General features: G+C 40.1%; 2 protein-coding genes and 1 non-coding gene across 5 annotated transcripts in view; 2 read left to right on the forward strand and 1 right to left on the reverse strand.

Annotated features, from left to right (window-relative positions):
• The window catches only part of PARG (poly(ADP-ribose) glycohydrolase), a 114,996-nt gene extending 112,172 nt beyond the window's left edge, over window positions 1-2,824 (reverse strand). The window contains exon 1 of one of the 3 annotated variants that reach the window (XM_019953766.2): window positions 2,746-2,824. Coding sequence is in view for 1 of the 3 variants with exons in the window: in XM_019953764.2 (XP_019809323.2) it covers window positions 2,317-2,536 (220 nt within the window). In the remaining 2 variants the exon portion in view is untranslated. The other 2 variants (XM_019953764.2, XM_019953765.2) reach the window with 2 other exon arrangements.
• Window positions 2,825-2,855: 31 nt separating this feature from the next.
• On the forward strand, window positions 2,856-23,733 carry LOC109553709 (mitochondrial import inner membrane translocase subunit Tim23). The gene is made up of 7 exons (XM_019953770.2): window positions 2,856-3,116; window positions 5,771-5,829; window positions 13,304-13,397; window positions 13,618-13,702; window positions 16,139-16,197; window positions 17,890-18,000; window positions 23,231-23,733. Exons 1-7 carry the CDS (start codon window positions 3,011-3,013, stop codon window positions 23,344-23,346), a joined length of 630 nt encoding a protein of 209 aa, XP_019809329.1. The 5' UTR covers window positions 2,856-3,010; the 3' UTR covers window positions 23,347-23,733.
• Window positions 15,409-15,608, forward strand: LOC139180467 (small nucleolar RNA SNORA74). The gene has a single exon (XR_011564736.1). It is a non-coding gene; the product is annotated as a small nucleolar RNA SNORA74 (small nucleolar RNA).
• Window positions 23,734-23,860: the final 127 nt, after the last annotated feature.

Raw genomic sequence — 23,860 nt, forward strand, 5'->3', positions numbered from 1 at the left:
AATCGAACCCAGGTCTCCTGCACTGCAGGCAGATTTTTTTCCATCTGAGCCACCAGAGAAGCTCTTTCATATAAGAAAACATAAAATCTTGAACATTCTCAACTACTGTCTAAATTGCAATGTAAGAATGTAGGCAACTTAGGTCACAAGCCCTTCTTATCTACCCAAGTCCCTTCAAACACCGTAACATGAGACGCCATCCCAGATACAGGAAAATCAATCATTTATTTATCACTGTATTTGAGTGCCATATAATTCACATTTTATACTAAATACTAACATTCTAACTAGTCAAAATCTTTTATCAGCACTTTGAAAATCGTTTCTGTCACAAAAACTGTACATATATATTTGATATTTCTTATTAAACACCACGACTTTAGTGATTTTATGAAGTTAATACTTCTACAGCAAATTAGACTTCAGAGAAAAAATTAATTCCAGTCACAAAAGAGAGAATGAACCAGTTGATTCTGAAACTTTTTCTACAGTTCCATCTTCTCTATTTAATTTAATTATATCAAACACAGCAAATATAGAAAACCCTCAAAGTACAAACCAGCAATGGGCAAAAACATCCACTTTTTGAGTCAGAATTTAAAATACCTTTCTCCATAACTGTAAAGATTTGATGGTATGATATGACTAGGTTCCTATAGCACACACAGAGCACGGCACTCTGATGACAAGGCAACTGAGCCTAAAGAGTGCAGGCAACATTTCGTAAAAAACTATGAAGAGTGTGACAGTGCAGCTGGAGGGGAGGGCGTCTCCTGCTGTTCTGACGCTGAGAATGTGTTCTCTCTCTGGCTCCAGGCTTCCTGCTATAATTCCTGAAGCCTGAGAACAGGGTGAAGGAGGAGAAGCAAGAGGCTGCTGCTGCTGCTGCTGCTAAGTCACTTCAGTCGTGTCCGACTCTGTGTGACCCCATAGATGGCAGCCCACCAGGCTCCTCTGTCCCTGGGATTCTCCAGGCAAGAACACTGGAGCGGGCTGCCATTTCCTTCTCCAATCCACGTATGCATGCTAAGTCGCTTCAGTCGTGTCTGACTCTATGCAGCCCCATAGACAGCAGCCCACCAGGCTCCTCTGTCCACGGAACTCTTTAAGCAAGAGTACTGGAGTGGGTTGCCATTTCCTTCTCCAACTACTGCCTGCAACCAAGTATAAATCATTATTTCCCATCTAGACTAACTCCTTAACTAGTCTTGGGCCTGCACTTCTGCTCCCTTTCAATCCATTTTTCATTTTCCACACACTAGCAACAAAGATCTTTAAAATATGTATATTTTAGTAAATATATATTTAAAAAATATATATCCAATCAAGTCACTCCCCTATTGAAGCCTTTTAATAGTTTCTTCGGAGAAGGCGTTGGCACCCCACTCCAGTACTCTTGCCTGGAAAACCCCATGGACGGAGGAGTCTGGAAGGCTGCAGTCCATGGGGTCGCATAGTTTCTTACTGCCCTTAGAAATAAAGCTCAAAACCCTCAGCATGCCCAGTATGACCTGATCTTTGCCTCTCTCTCTGCAACCCCATCTCTCACTACTCTCCCCTGTCCACAATATTCATCAGCTGCACTCTGGGATCACTTCATTAACTTCTCTTCATCTAGCTAACCCCTCATTACTCTTCAGTCTACTCTTCTTTATAAGAATAAAATTCTTATCTTCTGGCTGGGAGATGATCTTTGAGCCCAGAAACTGGATTAGGTACACCTGACTCTACCATTAGTTCCGTTCCCTTATGAACTGGAACATCCATTACGCTTTATTATGTTGACTTCCGTAATCGTCCATTTCTCCTGGTAGACTTTAGGGTCTGAACACAGAGACCAAGTAACTTTTATTCAACATTGTATGCCAGAGCCAAGTTTAATGCCAGCTAAGACTAACGGCTCTGCATCCAGGGACTAAGAATCTAAACTGAGATAAGCTACAATATTTTTTTGTAGCTTTCTTTTCATCTAGAGGCTGAAGCTTCACATCCACAATTAAACTTCCTTAACAGCAGCAGCCACGACTAAGGCAATTACTCAAACCCGAAAAAAGAAAACAGGTGGAGTATCTTACCACTTCCCGCCCGGTAAGTGACTGTTCATCAAGGTTTCTCACACCACCAATCGCCGTGGGAAAAATGCGACCCTATTCTCCCAGTAGTGGCCTTGGGGGCTCAGCAAGGGGACCTCAGAATTCAGAGTGGTGTACACAAGACTAGAAAAGGGGGAGGAAGGTGCTGGCGTCCCCGGCTCTTGAGATGGACCAAAAAGAGGTTTGGGCCGAGGAGTACAAAGAGCTTTATTTCCCCACGTACCAAGAGAGGTGGCGCTGCCTCGGTGCTGTCCCGCCCGGCCCAGGGCGCAGCCTGACGAGGACGGCGGGACCCTGAACTGCACCGGAGCGTCCTTGGAATCGAGGACGCGCCTCTGCCTGCCGGGGAAGCTCCGGGCGTCCGAGGCGGCCGGCGGAGAAGTTGCAGCGGCGTCCCAGCGGGGTCGCTTGGTGCAGGGCTCACAGCCGGGGCCCGCACTCATGCTGGGACCCGCAGCACTGAGTCTCCGGGCCAGCCCGGGCGTAGAGCCTCATTCACTAACCCTGGGAGGGACGGACTGCGCCCCCTCCTCGGTGCCTCCCGGCACCATGCCCCCTCTGCCGCTGACTGCTTCTGCAGCTCCTGCTCTGACAGCCTCCCGAACCAGGCCCTATCCAGACGCCTGCCTTCCCTCTTCCACCGGCACCCTACCAGCCTCAGGATGAGCCGTTCTGATTCTGGCTTCGTTCACTTTCCCACCACCGGAAAGCTGCCGTCAGGTGCTTCCGGCTTCCGGGACGTACGCTGTCGCAAACCGGAAGTGTGAGGTTTAGCGAGCACCGGCGCCCGGAAGGTCAGTGTGTGAAGGAGCCGGTGCTACGCGGGTCTCCCCGCTGTTACCGAGGAGCGACGGCCGAGCAGACTATCTCGGCCTGAGGCGGCGGGGAGAAGCAGACGGGCAGTTTGCTGCGACACCATGGAGGGCGGCGGGGGTAGTGGCAACAAAACCACTGGGGGGTTGGCCGGCTTTTTCGGAGCCGGCGGAGCAGGCTACTCGCACGCGGATTTGGCTGGAGTCCCGCGTAAGTATCAGGCCTGGTCTGCGAGCATTTCTCACTGGTTCTTGCCACCACCCCACATGTGCGGTGTGTCCTGTTCTCTCTCTCTCTCTCTCTTATTATTATTACTATTGCTGCGGCCGCAAGCTTCAGTACCAGTAGTGGGGCTAGTGTGTCTGCACGGCCGCATTTTCCAATGCTGAACGAGTGTTTGGAGCCGTGGATCCGGAGAAGCTCTCTGTGGCTGACTTGGATCCAGGAGATACTGCATGTTTTTTCCTTTTATATTCAGGCTTCTTGCCTTACCTTTCCTCCCACATATCGAGGCCATAGGTAACTTTTTAACACAAAGTCACATATTCTAAACCACGAAGTAGTAGCCTTCAGAGCAAAACACTCTCTAATAATGCATACAGGGCAGAAAGAAATATGCGTCGAGACAAGTGGAGAAACTTGGAGGAGAACTGAACTTTTTTATAGATATGAAAAAGAAGCCAAGAAGGAATCTGGGGAAGGGAAACATTGAAGTTACAGGGTGCCGAGGCACGAACACCCTGCCTGCGCCCTCTCCTAAATACCTCGAATGTGTATTCCAGATCTTTGGAAGTTTCTAACTGTGGGTATTCACCTGGATGAGTAAAACGTGGACTTAAAGATAGTGGGAAGTTGGTGAAGGCTAAGAGCTTTATAAAACTTTTATCTTGAGACTCTTTCTACTTTTTCTTTAGGTCTTTTATGCTCAAAAACAAAAACGGCTTTTAAAGTTCCTAGTGTCACCTGTGTTAAAACTGAATCTAGAACATAGTCTGCATGTAATAAGGTATAGGACATGGCTAGTTCACGCGCTTCAGAGCGCAAAGGGCCCTGCCTTGATGTGAAAGGCATTCTTACGTTAGGACTTGAAGGCGAATTAAGAGACCAAGGACTAAACACTATTCATTGAGTACTTGAGATGGAGTTTTCTGGGTGCAGGACTGCAGCAGTTATATTTTTTTAAATGACTGATGTTTTCACAGAGCTTCCATTCCATTGAAGTGAGCCAAGTAAGTAGTGGGCCAAGTAAGAAAGTGTTTCAGTTAGTGGTAAGTGTGTAAAGACAAATAGGATTTTAAGATTGGTGATGGGAGCTGCTGCTAAGTTGCTTCAGTCGTGTCCAATTCTGTGTGACCCCATAGATGGCAGCCCACCAAGCTCCCCTGTCACTGGGATTCTCCAGGCAAAAACACTGGAGTGGGTTGCCATTTCCTTCCCCAAATGGGAGCTGAAGCCCTTTAAAAATGGCCTAGGAAAAACTACTCAGGGTTGTTGACATTTGAGCTGTGACTTGAATACCATTCAGATGTCTGAGGGGAGGTAAGTGTTTAAGGAACAGCTGTTAGGCCATTGTGTCTACAATCTACAGGGGAGGTGGTGAGGCTGGAGATACTGAGATTAGAGGGGAAGGAATGGCAGCTAATGAAGTGTTTTATAACGAGTTTGGACTTAGTTACAAGTGTAAATGGAAGCCATTTAGATTGATTTCCTTTTCTGAAAAAAAATCACTTTAATTACCCTTTAGAAAATGAATTGGAAAGACTGGAGCAAGTAAGGAGTCCAATTAGGTAGTGATTGAACTAGGATGGTAGCGATAAAGATTGTGAGTAACAATTCAAGATAGATACTGGATATAGAACTAATAGGACTTTGAATTGATGAAAAGACCAGAGTCCTGGGTAATGGATAGATTTGAGAACAATCATCTGAGATACAGAGGATCCAAAGATTAAATTTAAAATGTGAGGAAGTTGATTTTTCCTTGATAGCTTTTTCTGTCTTCAAAGGTAGTGGAATTCAAGTCTGGCCCTCGGAGAGCCCCCATTTTCCTTTGCCCTGACCCCCATCCTTCTGGTGATGACAGAATTCTCTATTATGTAAATCAACTTTGTCAGCAACTGTTAACACTTAGATCTGAAGGAATTGCCTTAAAATATTTATACACAACACATAACCCCAGTGATTTTTTTTTTCCCTTCATGAATTGATTTGTCTCTTGTCATTCTTTGCAATGTGTATAGTCCCTGGTGGCTCAGACAGTGAAGAATCTGCGTGCAATGCAGGAGACCCAGGTTTGATCCCTGGGTCAGGAAGATCCCCTGGAGAAGGGAATGGCACCTCCCTCCAGTATTCTTGCCTGGAGAATTCATGGACAGAGGAGCCTGGCGGGCTACAGTCCATTGTATAACAAATAGACGGACACGACTGAGCAACTAACACACACACACACACAATTATCAGGTATTTTTGTAGTAAAGTCGAAGGAAGTCCCAGGGACGGTGGAGCCTGATGGGCTGCCATCTATGGGGTTGCAGAGTCGCACACGACTGAAGCGACTAAGCAGCAGCAGAAGGAAATCAGCTCTCTAGATGAACTGGGCTGTGCTTCCTGCTACTTCAGTTATTTGGTCCCTGTTACTGCCTGTCCTGATGTGAGAGCCTGAAACACCAGTGCAGGATTGAGGGCGCCAGGAGGAGTCAGCCCCTAAACTGCCAGACGGAAGGAGAAGACAAGGAAAGTGGGAGAAAAATTTGCGTGCATTGTAGATCAGAATTGCAGAACACATTGAAGAGTCAAGAGCAAAATTAATGCTAAATGAAATAACTAAATTTTTATTGCAATATATTGCTTTGTTTTCTCTCTAGTAACTGGTATGAACCCTCTGTCTCCTTATTTAAATGTGGATCCACGGTATCTCGTACAGGTAAGAATTTTCTTAGTCTGGTGCTCTACGTTAGCATTTAAAAAAACAACCGCAGATACCTTGACTTAATCTGTGATCTGTGCTTCTAGAGGCGTCAAGTCTCTAGCTCTCATTCACCCTTTTTACCCCCACAAACTCCGGATTTGCCTTGCATCTCTTCCTGACATTAGCTGATTAAAGGATTGGGGGTTTGCTTGGTTTTTTGTTTTGGTTTTTCTTTTTTTTTTTAAGGTTGTGATAAAATTAACAGAATTTACCGTCTCTCACTGTACTGTTGAGTGGTTGCATTCCTGATACTGTATAGCTATTACCACCTACCAGTTCCATGCTTTTCATGTTGTAAAGCTGAAACTCTGTACCCATTAAACAGTAACTCCTTTTTCCATCCTCCTCCCAGTTCCTGACAACCACCCTTCTGCTTTCTGTCTTATGATTTTTGAATACTCTGAGTACCTCAAATAAGTGGAATCATACAGTATTTATTTTTGTGTGACTGATTTAGTTCATTTAGCATAATGCCCTCAAGGCTCATATGTATTGTAGCATGTGTCAGAATCTCCTTCCTTTTCAAGGCTGCATAATACCCACTTTGCTTATCCATTCACGTGTCCTATGGACACTTGCATTGCTTCCATGTTTTAGTTGTGGGGAATCGTGCCACTGTGAATTTCGGTGTATAAATACCTTTTCTAGATCCTCATTTCAGTTCTTTTGATTATGTATCCAGAAGTAGAACTGTCCTGTCACATGGCAATCATATTTTAAGTCTTTTGAGAAACGGCTACACTGTTCTCCACTGCAGCTGTATCGTTTACATTCCTACCAACAGTGCACAAGGGCTCCAGTTTCTCCACATCTCACCAACAGTTTTAGGATCTGGAATTTTTTGAGAATCATTACTAAATGACTGTGGAGTGGTGACTTCCTGTAGTTTGATTTTTGCGTCTCCCTGATGATTAGGGATGTTGAGCAACTTTTCATGCACTTACTGGCCGATTGTGTGTCTTTGGAAGAATCCCTGTTCAACTTCTTTGACCAACTTGGAATCAGTTCATTTGATTTAGGTTGTATTTAGGCGTTCTCTGTATATTCTGAGTATTAACCCCTTATAGATATATAACTTGCAAATATTTTCTCCCATTCTGTGGGTTGCCTTTTTCCTCTTGATGTTGTCTTTTGGTGCGTAAAAATTACGAAGGCCAATATTTGTGTTTTATCACTTGTTGCCTTTGGTGTCATATCCAAGAAATCATGGCTAAATGTGTTATTACAAAGCTTTTTCCCCAGTGTTTTCTTCTAAGAGTTTTACAGTTTTGGGTCTTCCATTTAAGTCTTTGATCCATTTTGAGTTAATTTTTGTATGTGGTGTTAGGTAAAGATCCAACTTCACTCTTTTTCATATGGCTCTCCAGTTTTTATAGTACCGTTTGCTCAAAAGACTGTCTTTTCCCCATGTAATGGCCTTAACATTCTAGCCAAAAATCATTTGACCATATGTGCAAAGGTTGATTTCTGGACTCTCTATTCTGTTCTTTGATCTGCATGTCCGTATGTATGCTAGTACCGCACCAGCATACATTCAAGCTTATTGATGATTGCAGCTTTGGTAAGTTTTGAAATCAGCAGGTGTGAGTCCTTCAGGATTGTTATTCATTTTTCAAGATTGTTTTGATTCTTTGGAGTTTGTTCAAATTCCATATGACCTTTGAAATGGGTTCCTCTGTTTCTGCAAAAATGTCAGTTCCTGTTTTGATAGGAATTATTGAATTTGTAGATTGTTTTGGGTAATATTGACATCTTAGCAATATTAAGGCTGATTCATAAATATGGGATATGTTTTCATTTCTTTCTGTCTTTTTAAATTACTTCCAGCAAGTTTTACAGCTTTCCTTGTACAAGACTTTTACCTCCTTGGTTAAATTAATTCCTAAGTGTTTTTATTGTTTTTGATTCTGTTGTAAGTGGAAGTGTTTTCATGATCTCCTTCTCGGGTGGTTTATTGTTTGTAGACACGCATCTGCTCTTTTGTTGACTTTGTATCCTGTTACTTTGCTGAATTTATTTATTAGTTATAACAGGGTTTTGTGCAGTCTTTAGAATTTTCTAACATATAAGATCATCTATGAAAAAAACTTTTACTTCTTTCTTTCTAATTTGGGTGCCTTTTCATTCTTCTTTCCTAATTGCTCTGGCTAGAAATCCTAATACTGTGTTGAATAGAAGTGACCAAAAAAAAAAAAGAGCATCTTTGCCTTGTTCCCGTGCATTAGAGGAAGACCTTTCAGTCTGTCACCGTTGGGTGTGGTATTTGCTGTGAGTTTTTCATGTATGCCTTTTATTATGTTGGGGTAGTTTCCTTTTATTCCTAGTTTGTTGAGGTTTTGTCCTGAAAGTATGTTGGATTTTGTGGAGTATTATTTCTGCATCAGTTGAGATGGTCGTGGGCTTTCCCCCTTCATTCTGTTAATGTGGTTTATTACACTGATGAGTTTTCATTTGTTAGGACATCCTGCATCCCAGGAATAAGTGCCACGTGGTCATGATGTGTAGCCCTTTGAATATGCTGCTGGCTTTGGTTTCCTAGAATTTAGTTTTAAGATTTTGCATCAGTGTTCATAGGCGATTTTGGTCTGTAGTTTTTTGTAGTGTCTTTGTCTGGCTTTGGTATGATCATACTTGCCTCACACACAGAGTCATGAAATGTTCCAAGTATTTCCTGCACTTCAGGTTTTTGGAAAAGTTTGAGGATTGGTGTTAGGGTTTTGGAGTTTTTTGTTTTTTTCCATCTGCACTCCACGGCTTCCCCGTCCAGAGATTGAACCCAGCCCGTGGCAGTGAAAGTCTGGAATCCTAACCACTAGGCCACCAGGGAACCCCTGGATTGGGGGTTAGTTCTTTAAATGTTTGATAAAACATAACCAGTGAAGCCATCAGGTCCAGGGTTTTTCTTTGTTGTGAGATTTTTTTTTTAAATTAGTGATTCAGTCTTCTTACTCGTCTCGTTTTTTTCTGTTTCTTGGTGAGTTTTGTATTTCTAGGAATTTGTACATTTCATCAAGGACATTCAGTTTGTTGGCATACAGTTGTTAATGACAGTTTCTTATAATCCTTTTAAATTCTTTAGAATCAGTAGTGATATCCTCACATTCATTTCTGATTTCAGTAATTTATTTCATTTATCTCTGCTCTAATCTTTTATTATGGGGTCTTCCCTGATGGCTCAGCAGTAGAGAATCTGCCTGGCAGTGCAAGAGATGCGAGTCCAATCCCTGGGTTAGGAAGATCCCCTGGAGAAGGAAATGGCAATCCACTCCAGTATTCTTGCCTGGGAAATCCAAGGACAGAGGAGCCTGGTGGGCCAAAGTCCATAGGATCACAAAGGTTCGGGATCACAAAGGTTTGGACGTGACTGAGTGACTGACACTTTGCTTAATGTATTTTGATGGTCTGTTACTAGATAAGTAAATGTTTATAATTGTATTTTCTTGCTGTGTTGAAACTTTATTGATGTAATATCATTCTTTGTTTCTTACAAACTTTTTATTTTCTAATTGTAATACAGCCACCCTGCTCTTTTGGTTGTTATTTGCAAGGAATATCTTTTTCCATCCTTTCACTTTCAATCTTTTTGTGTCTTTGGAAGTAAAGTGAATCTGTTGTAGGCGCCATATGTATAAATGGATCACATTTCTGAGTGCATTGCGTTAATCTCTGTCTTTTGTCTAGAGAGTTGAATACACTTTAAAGTGGTTACTGCTAAGGAGAGATTTTTGGTGTTTTGCTCTTCATTTTCTGTAACCTAACTTTTTTGTCTCTCCTTTCTTACATTAATAACTTCTTTTGTGTTTGATTTTTTTGTAGGGAATTGTTTAAATTCCTGTCTCATAACCTTTTTTTTTAGTATACTCTATAGCAGTTTTCTAAAGTTATAGCACTAATTAGAACTTATACCAGTTTAACTTCACTAACATACAAAAACACTGCTCCTTTACCGACTGTCCCTGCCCCTCAATCGTTGATGTCACAGAATCGTGTCTTTATACATCATGTGCTTAAAAACATGGTCTAATAACTCTGAAATCATTTACAATTTTAAGTTATGCAGAAATACAAAGGTGGAGTCCAGAGCACGCCTACAGTAGTGCTTTCTAACTGTCCGTCTCTTTGCTGTATCACACTCTGCCCTTCCTCGGGCCATGAGCTCCTGCCTGCGTCCTCTCGGCGTACTTGGCTGGACTCCCTTCATCGTGTCTTGCAGGGCAGGTCCAGTGGTCACAAACTCGCTCAGCTTTTATTTTTCTGGGAATTTTTAATATCTCCTTTATTTTTGAAGGACAGGTTTATATATCAGCCCACTTGCTAGTGGCCTCCAAAGTTTCTCTTGAGAAACTGACTGATCATCTTATTGAGGATCCTTATATATAAGTTGCTTCTCTCCTGCTACATTCAAGAATCTCTCTCTGTAGCTTTCAAAACTTTTGATTTTAATACATCCCAGTACGGGTCTCTTTGGATGTATCTTACTTGGTGTTTATTGAGTTTCTTGAATGTTCACTTGCATCTCTTTTATCAAATTTGGAAGTTTTTGGCCATTGTTTCTTCAAACATTCTCCTTCTGTGACTCTCACAGTCTGTATTTTCGTCTGCTTTGTGATATCACACAGATCCTTTAGGCTCTCTTCACTTCTATCCAGTTATATTTCCTCCTGATCCTAAGACTCAATAATTTCTATTGTTTTATAGTTGGGGATTGTCTATTCTACCTGCTCAAATCTTTGAATCCATTTAGTGAATTTACCAGCTGCTGTTCTTTTCAGTTTCAGAACTTACTTTGGGTTTCTTTCTAGGTTTTCTTTCTGTTTCCCTTTTGTTCATACATTGTCTTGACTTTCTCCACATCTGCCTTAGGTCTTGGAGCATCTTTATGACGATCATTTTAGAGTCACTTAGATCTGGCTTTCCTTTTAAAGCCTGCTCAGTCTACTCTCAGGTGTTTTTTAGGGACATTTCTGTTGATTTTTTTTTTTTTTTTCCATTGAATGGCCCGTACTTTCCTATTGCTTTGTATGCCTTGTGATTTTTTGTTGTTGTTGAAAACCAGACATTTCTAATAATGTGGTTAAGTCTGGAGATCAGACTCTCCTGCCTTCCCTGAGGGTTGCCTTTATTTGGTTATTGTTTGGGTTTTAATCATACAGGCTGCCTTTGTGTTGAGGGCCAGCCTGGAGTATAAGCTTAAGCTCTTCTCAGTCCTTTTCAGAGCCTACACTTTTTTCCTGGACGTGTGTTGTCTCTTTCTGGTTTTTCCTTTGGATAAAATTGCTTTTGAATGTTCTAGTCTTTAACGTCTAGTTCATGAAGGAGGAAACAGTAAGAGGAGCAGCTCCCAGCTTTTCCTCAAAACCCTGGGAGTAAGAGGGGTCGGGAGGGTACATCAGCAGTGACTGCTTGCTTCGTGTATGTACTTGGCGACCAGGACCAGAGACCAGAGCACCGATTAAGATTTACATGTAAAGCAGCAAGTAATTAGCTTTTGAACCCCATAAAAATATTGTGTGAGAAGTTACAAAATTATAAGAGATCATTAACGTGGGAATCTTTTTAATCTTAAACCAAATCAGTACATCTGAAAAAAAATTCTTTACTACCTGAGTTTATTTTATTAGATCAGGTTATTGTTATTCAAAAGCCTGTGGAAATAAGAGTGGTCCGATGAATACAAACATTTGAAATTAGGGATTATACATTTTAAGGTTTATATTAGCCTCAGTTTTTTGTTGTTTGTTTTTGTGGGGTTTTGATTTTTTGTTTGGGTTTTTTTTTTTTTTTTTTCTTTTGGAGAAGTTGCTGATTCAATACAAATAAAGTTGCAAAAAAAGAAAAACTCAGTTTACAACATTAAAAGGGCTTCCCAGGTGGCACTAAGGGTAAAGAACCCACCTGCCAATTCAGGACACACCAGAGGGTTAGGAAGATCCCCTGGAGGAGGGCATGGCAACCGACTCCAGTATTCTTGCCTGGAGAATGCCACAGACAGAGGAGCCTGGCTGGCTACAGTCCATGGGTCGCAGAGAGTCAGACATGACTGAGCTACTTAACGCGCACACACACGGCATCAAAGAGTGATTGTTAGGTATCTCAGGAGTGCGCACACACACGGCATCAAAGAGTGATTGTTAGGTATCTCAGGAGTGCAGGGTTGACGCATTACCTGAAGCGTGAGTCAGTCACGCCGTGCACTTGCACCTGCTGATGTTGATTATGACCATTTTTTTTTCCCCCATTTGTATTAGGATCCATTTCTGGATCATAAATAATTATCATATTGTTTACCTCATCATGTTAAATATAGCATTCCTAAAAACCTTAAACAAGAAGCACAATTTAAAACTAAGTCATTACTTGAAAAGTCAGGAAGCACTCAGAATTTACAAATATATGTTTAATATATTTAGACATAGAATCTATTCAGGTTTGCTTATCCTTTCTCAGCAGACCATTTCTGTGTGATGAGAGGATATGCGCTTATTTATTTGTACAATTTCTGGTAAGAATTTATGCACAAGCCATCAGAGCTAGTGCAGAGGCAGTTTTCCTCACCGTGAACGCATTTAGCAAAGGCCAGTGTTTGCCAAAGCGATGTTTATTTGTTAGCATTTTTTGTTAAGGGTGTGTGCTATGGTTCAGAAGCTTATTTTAGCTATTTTTATATGAAAAGCTTGGCAGAAATGTAAATGTATTTGTTCTTCATAAAAGTATTGATTGCAAAATCAATCCTGTTGTGCTCTTACAGTGATGCTTCTCAACCTAGGATTCTTGCGTGATCTTCAGGGCAGGGAGCTCATACTAAGTTTTGTGTATGCATGTACCTGAAGTAGGGTAGCTTTCCTTCTAGTAGCTTTCCGAGATTATAAAGGAATATATGCCCTCCAGACAGTTAAGAAGTGTTAAAGTGGTGTTTTTCCCTTGTGTAAGTGATCCAGTCTATTGTACTTCTCTAGTTTCTGCTCATTTTTTATGATCATTTGGTCTTACATATAGTAAAATGGTGGTTGATAAATAGTATTCATAGCTGCAGAATGAGTTATTTTCTCCTTCCAGACTGGTTTTTTGTTACCTCTCATAGCTTTCAGTTTGCCTTTCTATAGAGATGGCACTCTTAAATTGTCAAATTTATCATGAAGGCAAATTACGTATAATCTATCAAACTTACATTGAGAAGCTAAATTCTGAGCAAGAATTTCTCCTAAGAACTAATGAGCATAACTGTACATGTTATGTATTTCATTTCACTTTGGTTTATATGTTGCTTTTGTTGCAGAAAGTTTTATCTTTGTTTGACGAAGTATAGTGGAGTTTTACTTAATTTACGTTTTACGTTCTGTGAAAAACTCCTTTGAAAAATTAAACACTTTGCAAGTATAATACGTGTGTTGAGGGGAGCTGAACTTGATTTTCATTATTATCCCTGTAGGATACAGATGAGTTTATTTTACCAACTGGAGCTAATAAAACCCGGGGCAGATTTGAACTGGCCTTCTTTACCATTGGAGGATGTTGTATGACAGGTTGGTATTTATATGTGGTTTTTAAGTGAAGTGTCCTAAATCCAGGTAGTCAAAAGTGCTTAAAATCCAAGGCAATTAAAATAATAGCTTCAGGGTGGTTTTTTAAAAAAAATCATTATTTACATTTTTTCTTATTAAATAAAAATGAAAAAGAACCAAGTATAATTGCTCTTTAATATAAAGCTGATTATTTGAATGAATTATTACTGTGATTTGCCAGGGGCTGCATTTGGGGCAATGAATGGTCTACGGCTAGGATTGAAGGAAACCCAGAACATGGCCTGGTCCAAACCAAGAAACGTACAGTAAGTCTCATGTAACGACACACTGATGCTTGAGTATTAATCTCTACTTTGTTGGCTTGATGAGCACAACCTTGAGATTACAATATTTAGAGTACTGTATAATTTTTGGTCAATTTTTTTGCTGGTGTTTTCCCTTTATTCATTATAAAAGGAATTTAGGAATCAAGTTGCTGTGTCTAAGCTTTTAGGAGTGATTTTTGAATCCGTGTCCATCAGCTGGGGCTATTCCAACCTAACTTCTCAGCTACACCTGTTCTATTTCGCAGGCCTATATTACATGCTTTTCAAATTGTTGAATTACTAGTACATTATTTGGATTGTTCAGGGCTGTGCAAAACCATAGGACGTGGTAAGTGAAGAAATAAGAAGCACATAACAGTAATTACTAAATCTACTGTCATTTGATTGAATTTCTCATTGACTTCATCCTCCATTTCTGAAATGCAAAGGTGCAGAAAATTTCCATGAAATTCCTAGAACTTACAGATGGTTCTGAAAGGAGTAAGATAGTCTTATCTTAGGAAACTGAAGTTTGTAGAGAAGGGAAAGTGGAAATAAAAAAGTCAGAAAGTGTACATAATGTGTATCTTCACCCTGCTTAAGAAATAGACATGACCAGTTCCTTTTGCTGTTCCTTAAATAATATGTTATTTAGCTTTTTTAAAAAAGCGTATTTTATGCTTCATATGAGCGGAAGGACACAGTATGTGTTTTTCTGTGTCTTTCTTTAAGCTCCATGTTCCTTAGCCAGCAGATGGCAGCAGGTGTGTTAGAATTAGGTCTTGGGAACCTGAAGGCCTGTCAAACTTTTCACCTTCCTGTTACTGTGTGGATCACTGCCCTTGCTTTACAAGCTCAGATCCTTGAATATTTTTGTATTTATATTCGTAATATTCAGTCTTTAGTCCAGTTTTGTTTTGTTTTTACTTTTTGTATTATGGATAGTTTTGAATATATACAAAAGTAGGCAAAATAGTACAGTGAACAGCTATAAACCATAACCCAAGTTCAACAGCCATTAACCAGCAGGACCAATTGTGTCCCATCTCTTTCTTCCCTCCCATATTATTTTGAAACAAATCCCCAGCATCATATTATTAAATAACAATTGGAAGGTCTCTTAGAAAAGATAACCTTTGTTTCTTAAAACCATCATAGTTATTAAATTTTTGAGAGAGTTGAATTAGTTTGCTTTTTTAAAGTCAGATTTTTAACATCTTATCCATCATTTTCTTTTATATACTCATTCTGATTTTTTTAGACAGAGATCGCATTTAAAACATGGAAAGATAATCAGGTTTCAGGCCAGAAAAGATCTATATAGTTTCAAAGCCCAGATTCATTACTTATTGGGATCTTGGGTAAGTTTCCCTCTGTCTGCCTTTAACCTGTTGAGAGATGATTACAATGAGAAGTAAGTAAGGACCCAGTAAATGAAAGTATGTTGCCCAATCATGTTCCAAAGAACTTGGCCACTTTGCAGTGCCAGCAGCAATACAGAATGAAAATTCATGGTTTAGAAGCTTGTCACAAAGGAAAATTAAGTGCTAACTTAACATATTAGTAAACATGTAGCAGTTAACTAACAATATTTGTAATCATTACTAGTTTTTTAAATAACCCTTTAGAAGTAATACAAAGTTTTGTTATTATTGAGCATTAATGTAAATGGGTTCTTTACTGCTTGTTACTGTAATTCCGTGGTTCCCAGCAGTAGTCAGCTGCCGGGACAGCCATTCCTGTGACAGCGTTACACTGCTGGGAGAGGAACGCTCTGCCCTCTCCTCCAGTTGCCTTCGCCGCTGTTCTGGTGGCGTCCGGTGCTGGTGAGGGCAGGGCTGTGCTCCCCTGAGAGTGTGCTAAGCGCGCACCCTGGCTGCTTAGTGCTGGTGTGGGAGCAGACACAGAGCGCTTTCTTCAGGTTTCTAATGAGGTGGCTTTTTCCTTCTCTGAGTATCTGTCTTTTATTTTGCTTTGTATTCCATAGTATTCCACACTTTGATTCTTCTTAATATTCTAAGAATGTACTACCCGCCACACAAACCCTAAGAAACTAATTATAAGCTAGCTCGTCTGTTATAATGTCTTTTTCTTTTTAACATAGATCGGTTTCTGTAAACTTTTTTGTAAAATACATTCCGGGATATCATTCAGACCTTTTATATATTTAATAATTTTATGTATTTAGTAATTAGAATTTTCTTTACACATTGCCCTAAAACATTGGGAGTTTTTAGCCTAACCTTCATTTATGTAAAGTAAAAGCAATCCTTATTGAATTCTAAGGAGGTGTTAAGTTTTAAAATTAAAAAAGTAAAATTAAGAAAACTTTGGATATTGTGTTTATATATTTAAAATTGATGCTATATGGTTTTTCTAAATACTAAAGAAATAACTGGTTCTAAACACAGATTCTTTCTCTTTCTGCCCTGGTAGGATCTTGAACATGGTGACTAGGCAAGGGGCACTTTGGGCTAATACCCTAGGTTCTCTGGGTAAGTAGATAGCTCACTTTATAATAAATCATCATCATTACAAAGAAAGAATGTACATGTATCATGAACAATTTGATGAACTAAAATTCTGGTGCTGGGATGTTCATAATTATGTTTAAATCCACTCTGGTGAGTAGTGTAAATACTACTTAGGAAAAGATCATAAACTATTGATATATAGCAAAATACTGCCATGTACTAATACCATTCTGAATATACTCTTTGCTAAATATTTTAAACACTACATACTCTCCTATCCCATCAAGACACCAAATAAAATCATATTTTAACTCAGTGAAATCCAGATAGTTTAGCGCCAAGGCAAATATTTTTGTGTGTTAGGAAAAGTTCAAGGTTCTATCGTAGATATGAGGAGGAATCCAGCCCTCCTGATATGTTTTCCTAATAGCCCATTCATCATCCTGTTTACCTAATGAGATTTCTCAGACTAATTGCCTGAGTTGCAACAGGGCCTTTGTAGATATTGGAAATACTTGCAGTTCTAAGGAAGCTATAATTTAGTAGCACTTAGGAACAAATGCTTTCATACTGTAGTGTTTATGAATGATTGACTCTTGAAATTATTCGTGACTCATATAAGAAGCTCACATATGGCACTTATGCCCTCAACCAAAGTTTTCTGTATCTGAAAGTCTTTTAACTGGTGGCAGATTAAGTAAGAGAATGTAGGTAGCTTATCAAACGATAAGAAAAGCCTCTTGTGTGACAGAGGTCCTGGCCTTGTCACAGGCTTTGGAAGCAGTTTGCATTTGGGATCCTAGTAAATGGCTACTTCCATGTGCTGCTTGTGCCCCCAAAGCCCCCGCCCTCGCAGCCGCCCTCCTTTGTACCGGTGCTTGGGAGACTGCTTGCATACCTTGAGTGAGCCCCTGGACGTGCTCAGTTTAGTTAACGTTGCAGAAATCGATTCTGAGCAAGCTGGAATGGTCAGTTACCCTGGATGCTTTCCTTATAATGTGATCAGTTATGATGTTTTGCTCAAGTTTAGTTTCAGTTAAATAAATTGAAACTGGAAAAAGAGCTTTTGTAGAAGTATAAAAACTTACAGCAGAGGAGTTGTGAGGCCAACAAGTTTGCTGTAATACTGAGAAAGGGCAGGAGAAGAGGTAATGCATTCATGGCTATTTGGTCTTTAGAGGCGTAACAGAATGGCGATTTAGGGGAAACGCTTGTTAAACTAAATAGTGCTATTGTTAGAGTTTTCACATGTGCAGAAACTAAATCTCAATTGTCTTGAAGTCGTATTTTTCTTAGAAATGCATGTGTTTTGCTTTTGTTTCTAAATTCTAAGTACAGCTGTTAACAAATAAATGGAAGTGAAAAAGATATTCTTCCTGGGTCTCCGCAGTGTTACTTGGCATAAATAGCTAATAAATTTCTTTTCTTCCCAAACATTTTCTTTGCCTATCATGTGCCTGCTCTACATGTTAGTGAACGAGCTCTTCCTGCATTTTGAGTGCATAGTATTCTGTTATGTGGACAGTCTCTCTGAATCAGTCTCCTTTTGAAAGTCATTTGATTTGTTGCTAGGCGTTCGTTATTACAAACAGCGCTCCAGTGATCACTGTTTACATGTCTCATGATGTCTGGAGAATGCGTTTATCTGAATACGATTGCCATACTGACTTTCAGTTCACTTTTTATTCCTGATCAGCTCCATTTCCCTTGTAGCTTTGCTTTATAGTGCATTTGGTGTCATCATTGAGAAAACAAGAGGCGCAGAAGATGACCTTAACACAGTAGCAGCTGGAACCATGACAGGCATGTTGTATAAATGTACAGGTAGGTACCACTAAATGGTGAAATCGTCTCTCAATATAGTTGCAGTATGCTTTTTGGCCATACTGTAGTTTTTAAAAGAATTTTTTTTTGGTAGTATAGTGTTCTTTGATATCTCACGGTTTGTGATTTTATTTTTTAATTTTCATAAAATACACATAAAATTGACCATCCAAACTATTTAAATGTACAGTTCAATTATGTTAAGTCTGTTAGCATTATTATGCAACTCCAGAACTTCTCTTCGTCTTATAAAACTGAAACTCTGCCCACTAAACAGCAACTCTGTCTTTCCCCCTTCTGCAGCCCCTGGCAACCACCAGTCTACTTCTGTCTGTGAATTTGATTCCTTGAGGTCCCTCATAGAAGTGGAGTGTTTTTCTTTTAGTGACTGGCTTATTTCATTTAGCATAACGTTCTCAACAGTACAGCATGTATCAGAATGTCCTTCCTTTTTAAGGCTGAATAACTCCATCCTACATGTACACCACATTGTCATTCATCTGTCAGTGGACACTTGGGCTGCTTCTGCCTTTGGCTACGGTGCATGATGCTGTTATGAACAGGGGATGAGTAAATCCTAAGAGTTGAATCAAAATTACTTGGATGAAGATCAAATATCAGATTGTCCCTTAAGATGGAAAAGAGATGAACATGTGCTGAGTTATGGTTCTATTCTCAGTAGTAACCACTTAATATATAACTTGTTAAACTGTGAAGTGATAATCACACACCCCAGTTCACAGATGAGCACATTGTTGAGATGTTCTTTTTCGGAAGATCATAAAGCTAGTGACAGCCCCGGGTCTCTCTCACATTCCCGCTTTCGCCTGCATTTACACCATAACTGTACGCCATACCTGCCTGTTTGTGTTCTGTACTCAAGCCTCTGGAAAGTCCTTTTGTTTGATTGCTTTATTATGCTTCAGACACTAAGTAATTTTTGTTCTTATGTAATTCCTCCATCACAAACATCAAGTAGCATTTTTTGCCTCATTTTTACATTTTTTGCCTCATTTTTACTAGAAATGAGAGAGAAGTCTCTCTTACAGGATTATAAAATCTAAAATTTTATGGTATATCTGAGAGCAAGAGGCTTTTTTAATATTGAAAATGGATAACATTTGGAATTACATCCCTAAGAACTCATAAGACTTGCAACACGTGCGTGTTCTTACACACATCAACAGAGCTCCTGGGTACAGTAAGACAGTAAACATCTTTTATATACATGAAAACATGGGCATAGAAAAACCTTGTTAAAAACCTGAAAATACTTTCACACTGAAAATCTTTGGGGTCAGACAAAGGAGTTTAAAACCTTAATTGGCACCACAGGGGTGGCACTCAGCCAGCAAGTGTTTAATCAGCCCAAACTGTGTTTATGAAAGATCAAAGTAAAATTTAAGGAACAGGAGATTTCGCACAAAAATCTGGAAATTTTAGCTTCTTTTGCAAAAATGGAAGACACAGGCCTCATGTTGTATATGGTCGCAAACGGCAGGAGCTGAGTTGGGGAGCTGCTACCCCAGTGGGTGGACACTGAAGCTCCAGCTCAGTGCTCACCAGTCCCTGTTTTCTTACTCAGCGTCAGCCATTACAGCATTTCCTGTGTTGGGGGCAGCCTTAAGTATAAGAATGGACTGAATTACCACCTCGTTTAAGACACATTACACATATTTTAAAGATACAAAGGGGAAGGCTGAATACTTGGGATTATCACAGGAAAAAAAATGAGAACCTAGTTTTCTGTGTCCAGGACTTCCTTGCAGGAATAGCATCTTTAACCCAGCCTGGGACATCTCCAACATAAATTATGGAAAAGAATGCTCATGGCTCAGAAGAGAAAAAGCAAAAATATTAATTCTTTGTCAGGTGACAAGTAGGTTTCATTTTTTCAGATTTCAGTTTCCATTGCAATGTGGAACACAGGAGAGGTAAGTAATCTGCTGACCCAGAATCCCAACATTGGTTCCTAGTTCCTGGCTGCCTAGTTTAACTCAGCACATCAAAATTGCTGACAGAGGCAAAGCAGTGTCTTGTATTGATTTCTGGTTTAGACTCCACTTAAGACAAAGCACAGAATTTTGTGTGGCAGGAATTTATTTAAAAACTCCCAGATTCAAGGATTTGGAAAACAGTTTAGGTACTTCTTTAGTCTAGAGTCAGCCTAAACCATTAAGGAAAGAAGATGGATGATGGTAGCCCAGTGTCAGTATACTTAATGCTACTGAAGTGTACACTTAATAATGGTAAATTTTATGGTATGTGTATTTTATCACATTTTTAAAGAGAATTTTTTAAAAACAAGTTAAATAGTGCAGAAATTTGTTGAATTTGTAAGCTGTCTCAGTGTGTAGGTAAGGCCGTTCCTCTAAAACAAGGGCAACAGACTCCTGCTGGCCAGATGCCTGTCTCTTCACAGTTTGCAGACTAAGAATGTATTTTACATTTTAAAATAGTTAACATTTTACATGGTTATATAAGTATCTACAATATGTAGGATCGAAACAGCAAGATAAACATTCTTTAGAAACATGCAGGTAAAAAGTGGAGTTATTTTCTAGCCATTTCAAGAAAAATGTGCCGACCCCTGTGCTAAAGTAATTGTCAGTTCAGTGTGTTAGCTCTGCCAGTAATCAGCTCTATACCAAATAAACTAGGCACTTAAATATCCTGGGCCTCATTTCCCAGGTTTAGAAGAGATGACATTTGCCCTTTTTGGAAGAATTGTATACGGATCCAAAAGATAGAAGATAAAATTGTGACACATAAGCCTCATGTTTGTTTTGCTTAATAGAGATTACCCATTGGCCTCGTTTGGTTCACTGTGCTCAGAGCAAGTGTATTTGCTAATCAGCTTCCTGTACTTAGTTGGCCAAAGGTTGTTTTGTTACAGAAAGCCTAAAGCCAAGGCTTTTAAACTCTTTAACAGATCAACCAGCTGGAAAACCCTGACATTATTGGAAAGAGTTAAAACTAAAACGTAATAAAAGGCTACCCTTGAGTCAGGCTTCCCTGGTGGCTCAGCTGGTAAAGAATTCTCCTGCAGCGCAGGAGACCTAGGTTCAATCCCTGGGTTGGGAAGATCCCCTGGAGAAGGGAAAGGCTACCCACTCCAGTATTCTGGCCTGGAGAATTCCATGGGACTTTATAGTCCACAGGGTCGCAAAGAGTTGGACATGACTGAGCAACTTTCACTTTCCCTGAGTCAGGATTACTGTGATTATTAGTAAATCATACACTGCCTGTTTGGTATCTTCTTGCTAGAAACAGTTGCTCAGTTGTGCTAGAAACAATTTTTTCTTAGCCTTCAGAGAAGGCTAGTACAAAAGGCTAGTGCAAAACGATGATATTTTGTACTAAAGTTGTTTCATTTTGGTATGAAAGTAGAAGGCATTCTAGGGGATAAATTGTTGAGACACTTAATATGCCACTGATGTCCCAAAGTTCTTAAATCTTTATTGTTTACAGTTTACACTGGAGAGTCTTCTGTTTTTGTAACCTGCTTAAAGAACATTCATTACACTCAAAAAGTTTAGCTCTAATAACTGAACCATAGTGATGCTGTTCCAGATGGCATTTATTTTTCCTGGGTTTCATAGCTTATTTTTTCCATTTCTAGAAATTTGGTCTAAAGTTCATTGTCAGCCCATTTTTCAGCCACATTGAATACAGTTGCAAATTCAACTATCATGCCTAATCTTAAGTGTGGCAAAATACAGAGAGATAAGATAGACTTGAAGGAGATATCTCCCATTTTCTGTGATTAATTTTTACGTTTTTCATCCCCCTTCCTACATATTTGATGGCTGTTTATAGGTGATGCCTGCAGTTTCTGTTTGAGAGAGATAATTAGGGTACTTCAGAGTTGAAGCCTAAGCCAGTCAGCTATCTAAAGTCTTCAGGCTAGAGAGTCTCCTAGAGGGAGGAACCCTTTAGTCTATCACCTGAAGCCATCTGGCAGGACGTGCATTGCAGAAATGGTTGGTCTGAAGTGTTCTAACTCAGCAGCATCACTGAATTTCATGGAATGCATTGGAGTGTAGCTAAAGGGCTTCTAATAAGGTATATCTTAACCATTGGACCTCTGCTTTCCTAACACATGACTTGCAGCAAATACTCCATAGATAAATACAGACTACCTGAAGTTTGTTATCCCTACTTATTTGTGAAACTGTTAAGAGAACATCAAGTATTTCTTAAAAGCTTCTTTTACTAGATTTGGTGACTTTTTAGGTAACTGGTTGAAACATTGTTTTTGCATTTCAAATGAAATACCTATTCCATAATCTTTTTCCACGTGAAAAAATTCTTTTGTTAAGCAAAAATAGTTCAGTCTAATCCTAATCCTGGAATGTTTTTCAACTAGACGATGCCTGGAGCTTCCCAGGTGGCTCAGTGGTAAACAATCTGCCTGCCAAGCAGGAGGCACAGGTTTATCTGTGGGTCAGGAAGAGCCCCTGGAGAAGGAAACGGCAACCCACTCCAGTATTCTTGCCTGGAGAATCCCATGGACAGAGGAGCCTGGCGGGCTGCAGTCCTTGTGGTCGCAGCAGAGTCAGACACGACTGAGTGACTGAACGATAACATGCTCGTGCTAAGTTACGTCTTTGCTCGTTAGTGGGAGATTTTCTGAAGCATCAGAATAGGGACAGGTAATGGGAGAGTTGGTGCTTCATCAGCACCCAACTCAGAACTTGATCACAGCCATCTTATCTCCCACCACTGTCCTGAGTCTTCAAAGTTAGTATTTAGAGGACCTGTGCAGAGTCTGAAGCCTGTTAATACTGTTTCCAAAGAGGGCATCGCCTTGTTTACATACCGCCCTGAATCAGGTGACCGTGCCGGTGAAGTTCTAAAAAGTAGGACTAGCAGGGAATTACTGATCTGCTTGGGGTTTCAATAAGAAGCATAAGGTCTTGTCCAAAAATGTCCTGGGATCAAGTCAGATTGAGAAAAGTCAAAAAACCTTGCTGATAACTGTGAAATTAAAAGTGAAAAAAGGTTGTTACTATGGATACATAGTTTACATATAAGCAGGTGATTTAGGGGGAATCTGTTTCTACTGAATTTCAGTCTTGGTTTATTATTTTCAGACCTTATTCTCCTGCTTGGGACGAAATCTTCATAAATACGAAGAGTGCGTCTCAGCTTTACGAACCTCTGTCGCCCTCTGATGGGACAGTGTGCAGCACAAGTCTGTAACGGTATTTTCTCTTTCCTCTCCCAGGTGGTCTTCGAGGGGCAGCACGAGGTGGTCTAGCAGGACTGACACTTACAGGCCTCTATGCTCTATATAATAACTGGGAGCACATGAAAGGCTCTGTGCTCCAACAGTCACTCTGAAGATTCTGCTAGTTTACAAACGGAGGACACTTTAGTAGTCACCCTGATCAATTTATAAGTCAGTCTGAAGGCATTTACTCTTTTATCTACAACTCATTTGAAAAACTAGAGATTCCAGCTTGCTGTGATGAAGATCATGGATGGTTGACCAGGACTGGCACTCCTTCCAGCCATTACTGAGTTGAAGACAAAACACCCTTTGGCGGCTGAGTAATGTGGTTCTCTTAAGAAGATCTCGCACCTGTTTTTGCTCCTACCCACTTCTGGAAAACCACCTAATCCCAGAATTCAGGTCTGCTTGTCAATAGTGTATCGGCCACATTTGTTCATTTAATGGTCCAAGACTGTAATATTGCTCTGTATTCCCAATAAAGGGTGAAAATAGAACTGAAGTCCTTACTCCAACATTAACATAATGGGTGTTTCTCCAAAGTCGCTCTTGACTTATCTCTGCTCCCACAGGGCAAAGGATGTTTCATGTTTGTGATGAAGTGAAGGGCTACTGGCAGCATTA

Source organism: Bos indicus, chromosome 28 (assembly GCF_029378745.1).
Source record: "Bos indicus isolate NIAB-ARS_2022 breed Sahiwal x Tharparkar chromosome 28, NIAB-ARS_B.indTharparkar_mat_pri_1.0, whole genome shotgun sequence".
Classification (NCBI taxonomy): domain Eukaryota; kingdom Metazoa; phylum Chordata; class Mammalia; order Artiodactyla; family Bovidae; genus Bos; species Bos indicus.

Excerpts from the sequence above, each read along its gene's own strand:
- LOC109553709 (XM_019953770.2), top strand. The coding sequence starts at position 3,011 with ATGGAGGGCGGCGGGGGTAGTGGCAACAAAACCACTGGGGGGTTGGCC. Across the intron at positions 16,198-17,889 it reads TAATACCCTAGGTTCTCTGG|CTTTGCTTTATAGTGCATTT; the intron begins GTAAGTAGATAG and ends TTTCCCTTGTAG. Across the intron at positions 18,001-23,230 it reads CATGTTGTATAAATGTACAG|GTGGTCTTCGAGGGGCAGCA; the intron begins GTAGGTACCACT and ends TTCCTCTCCCAG.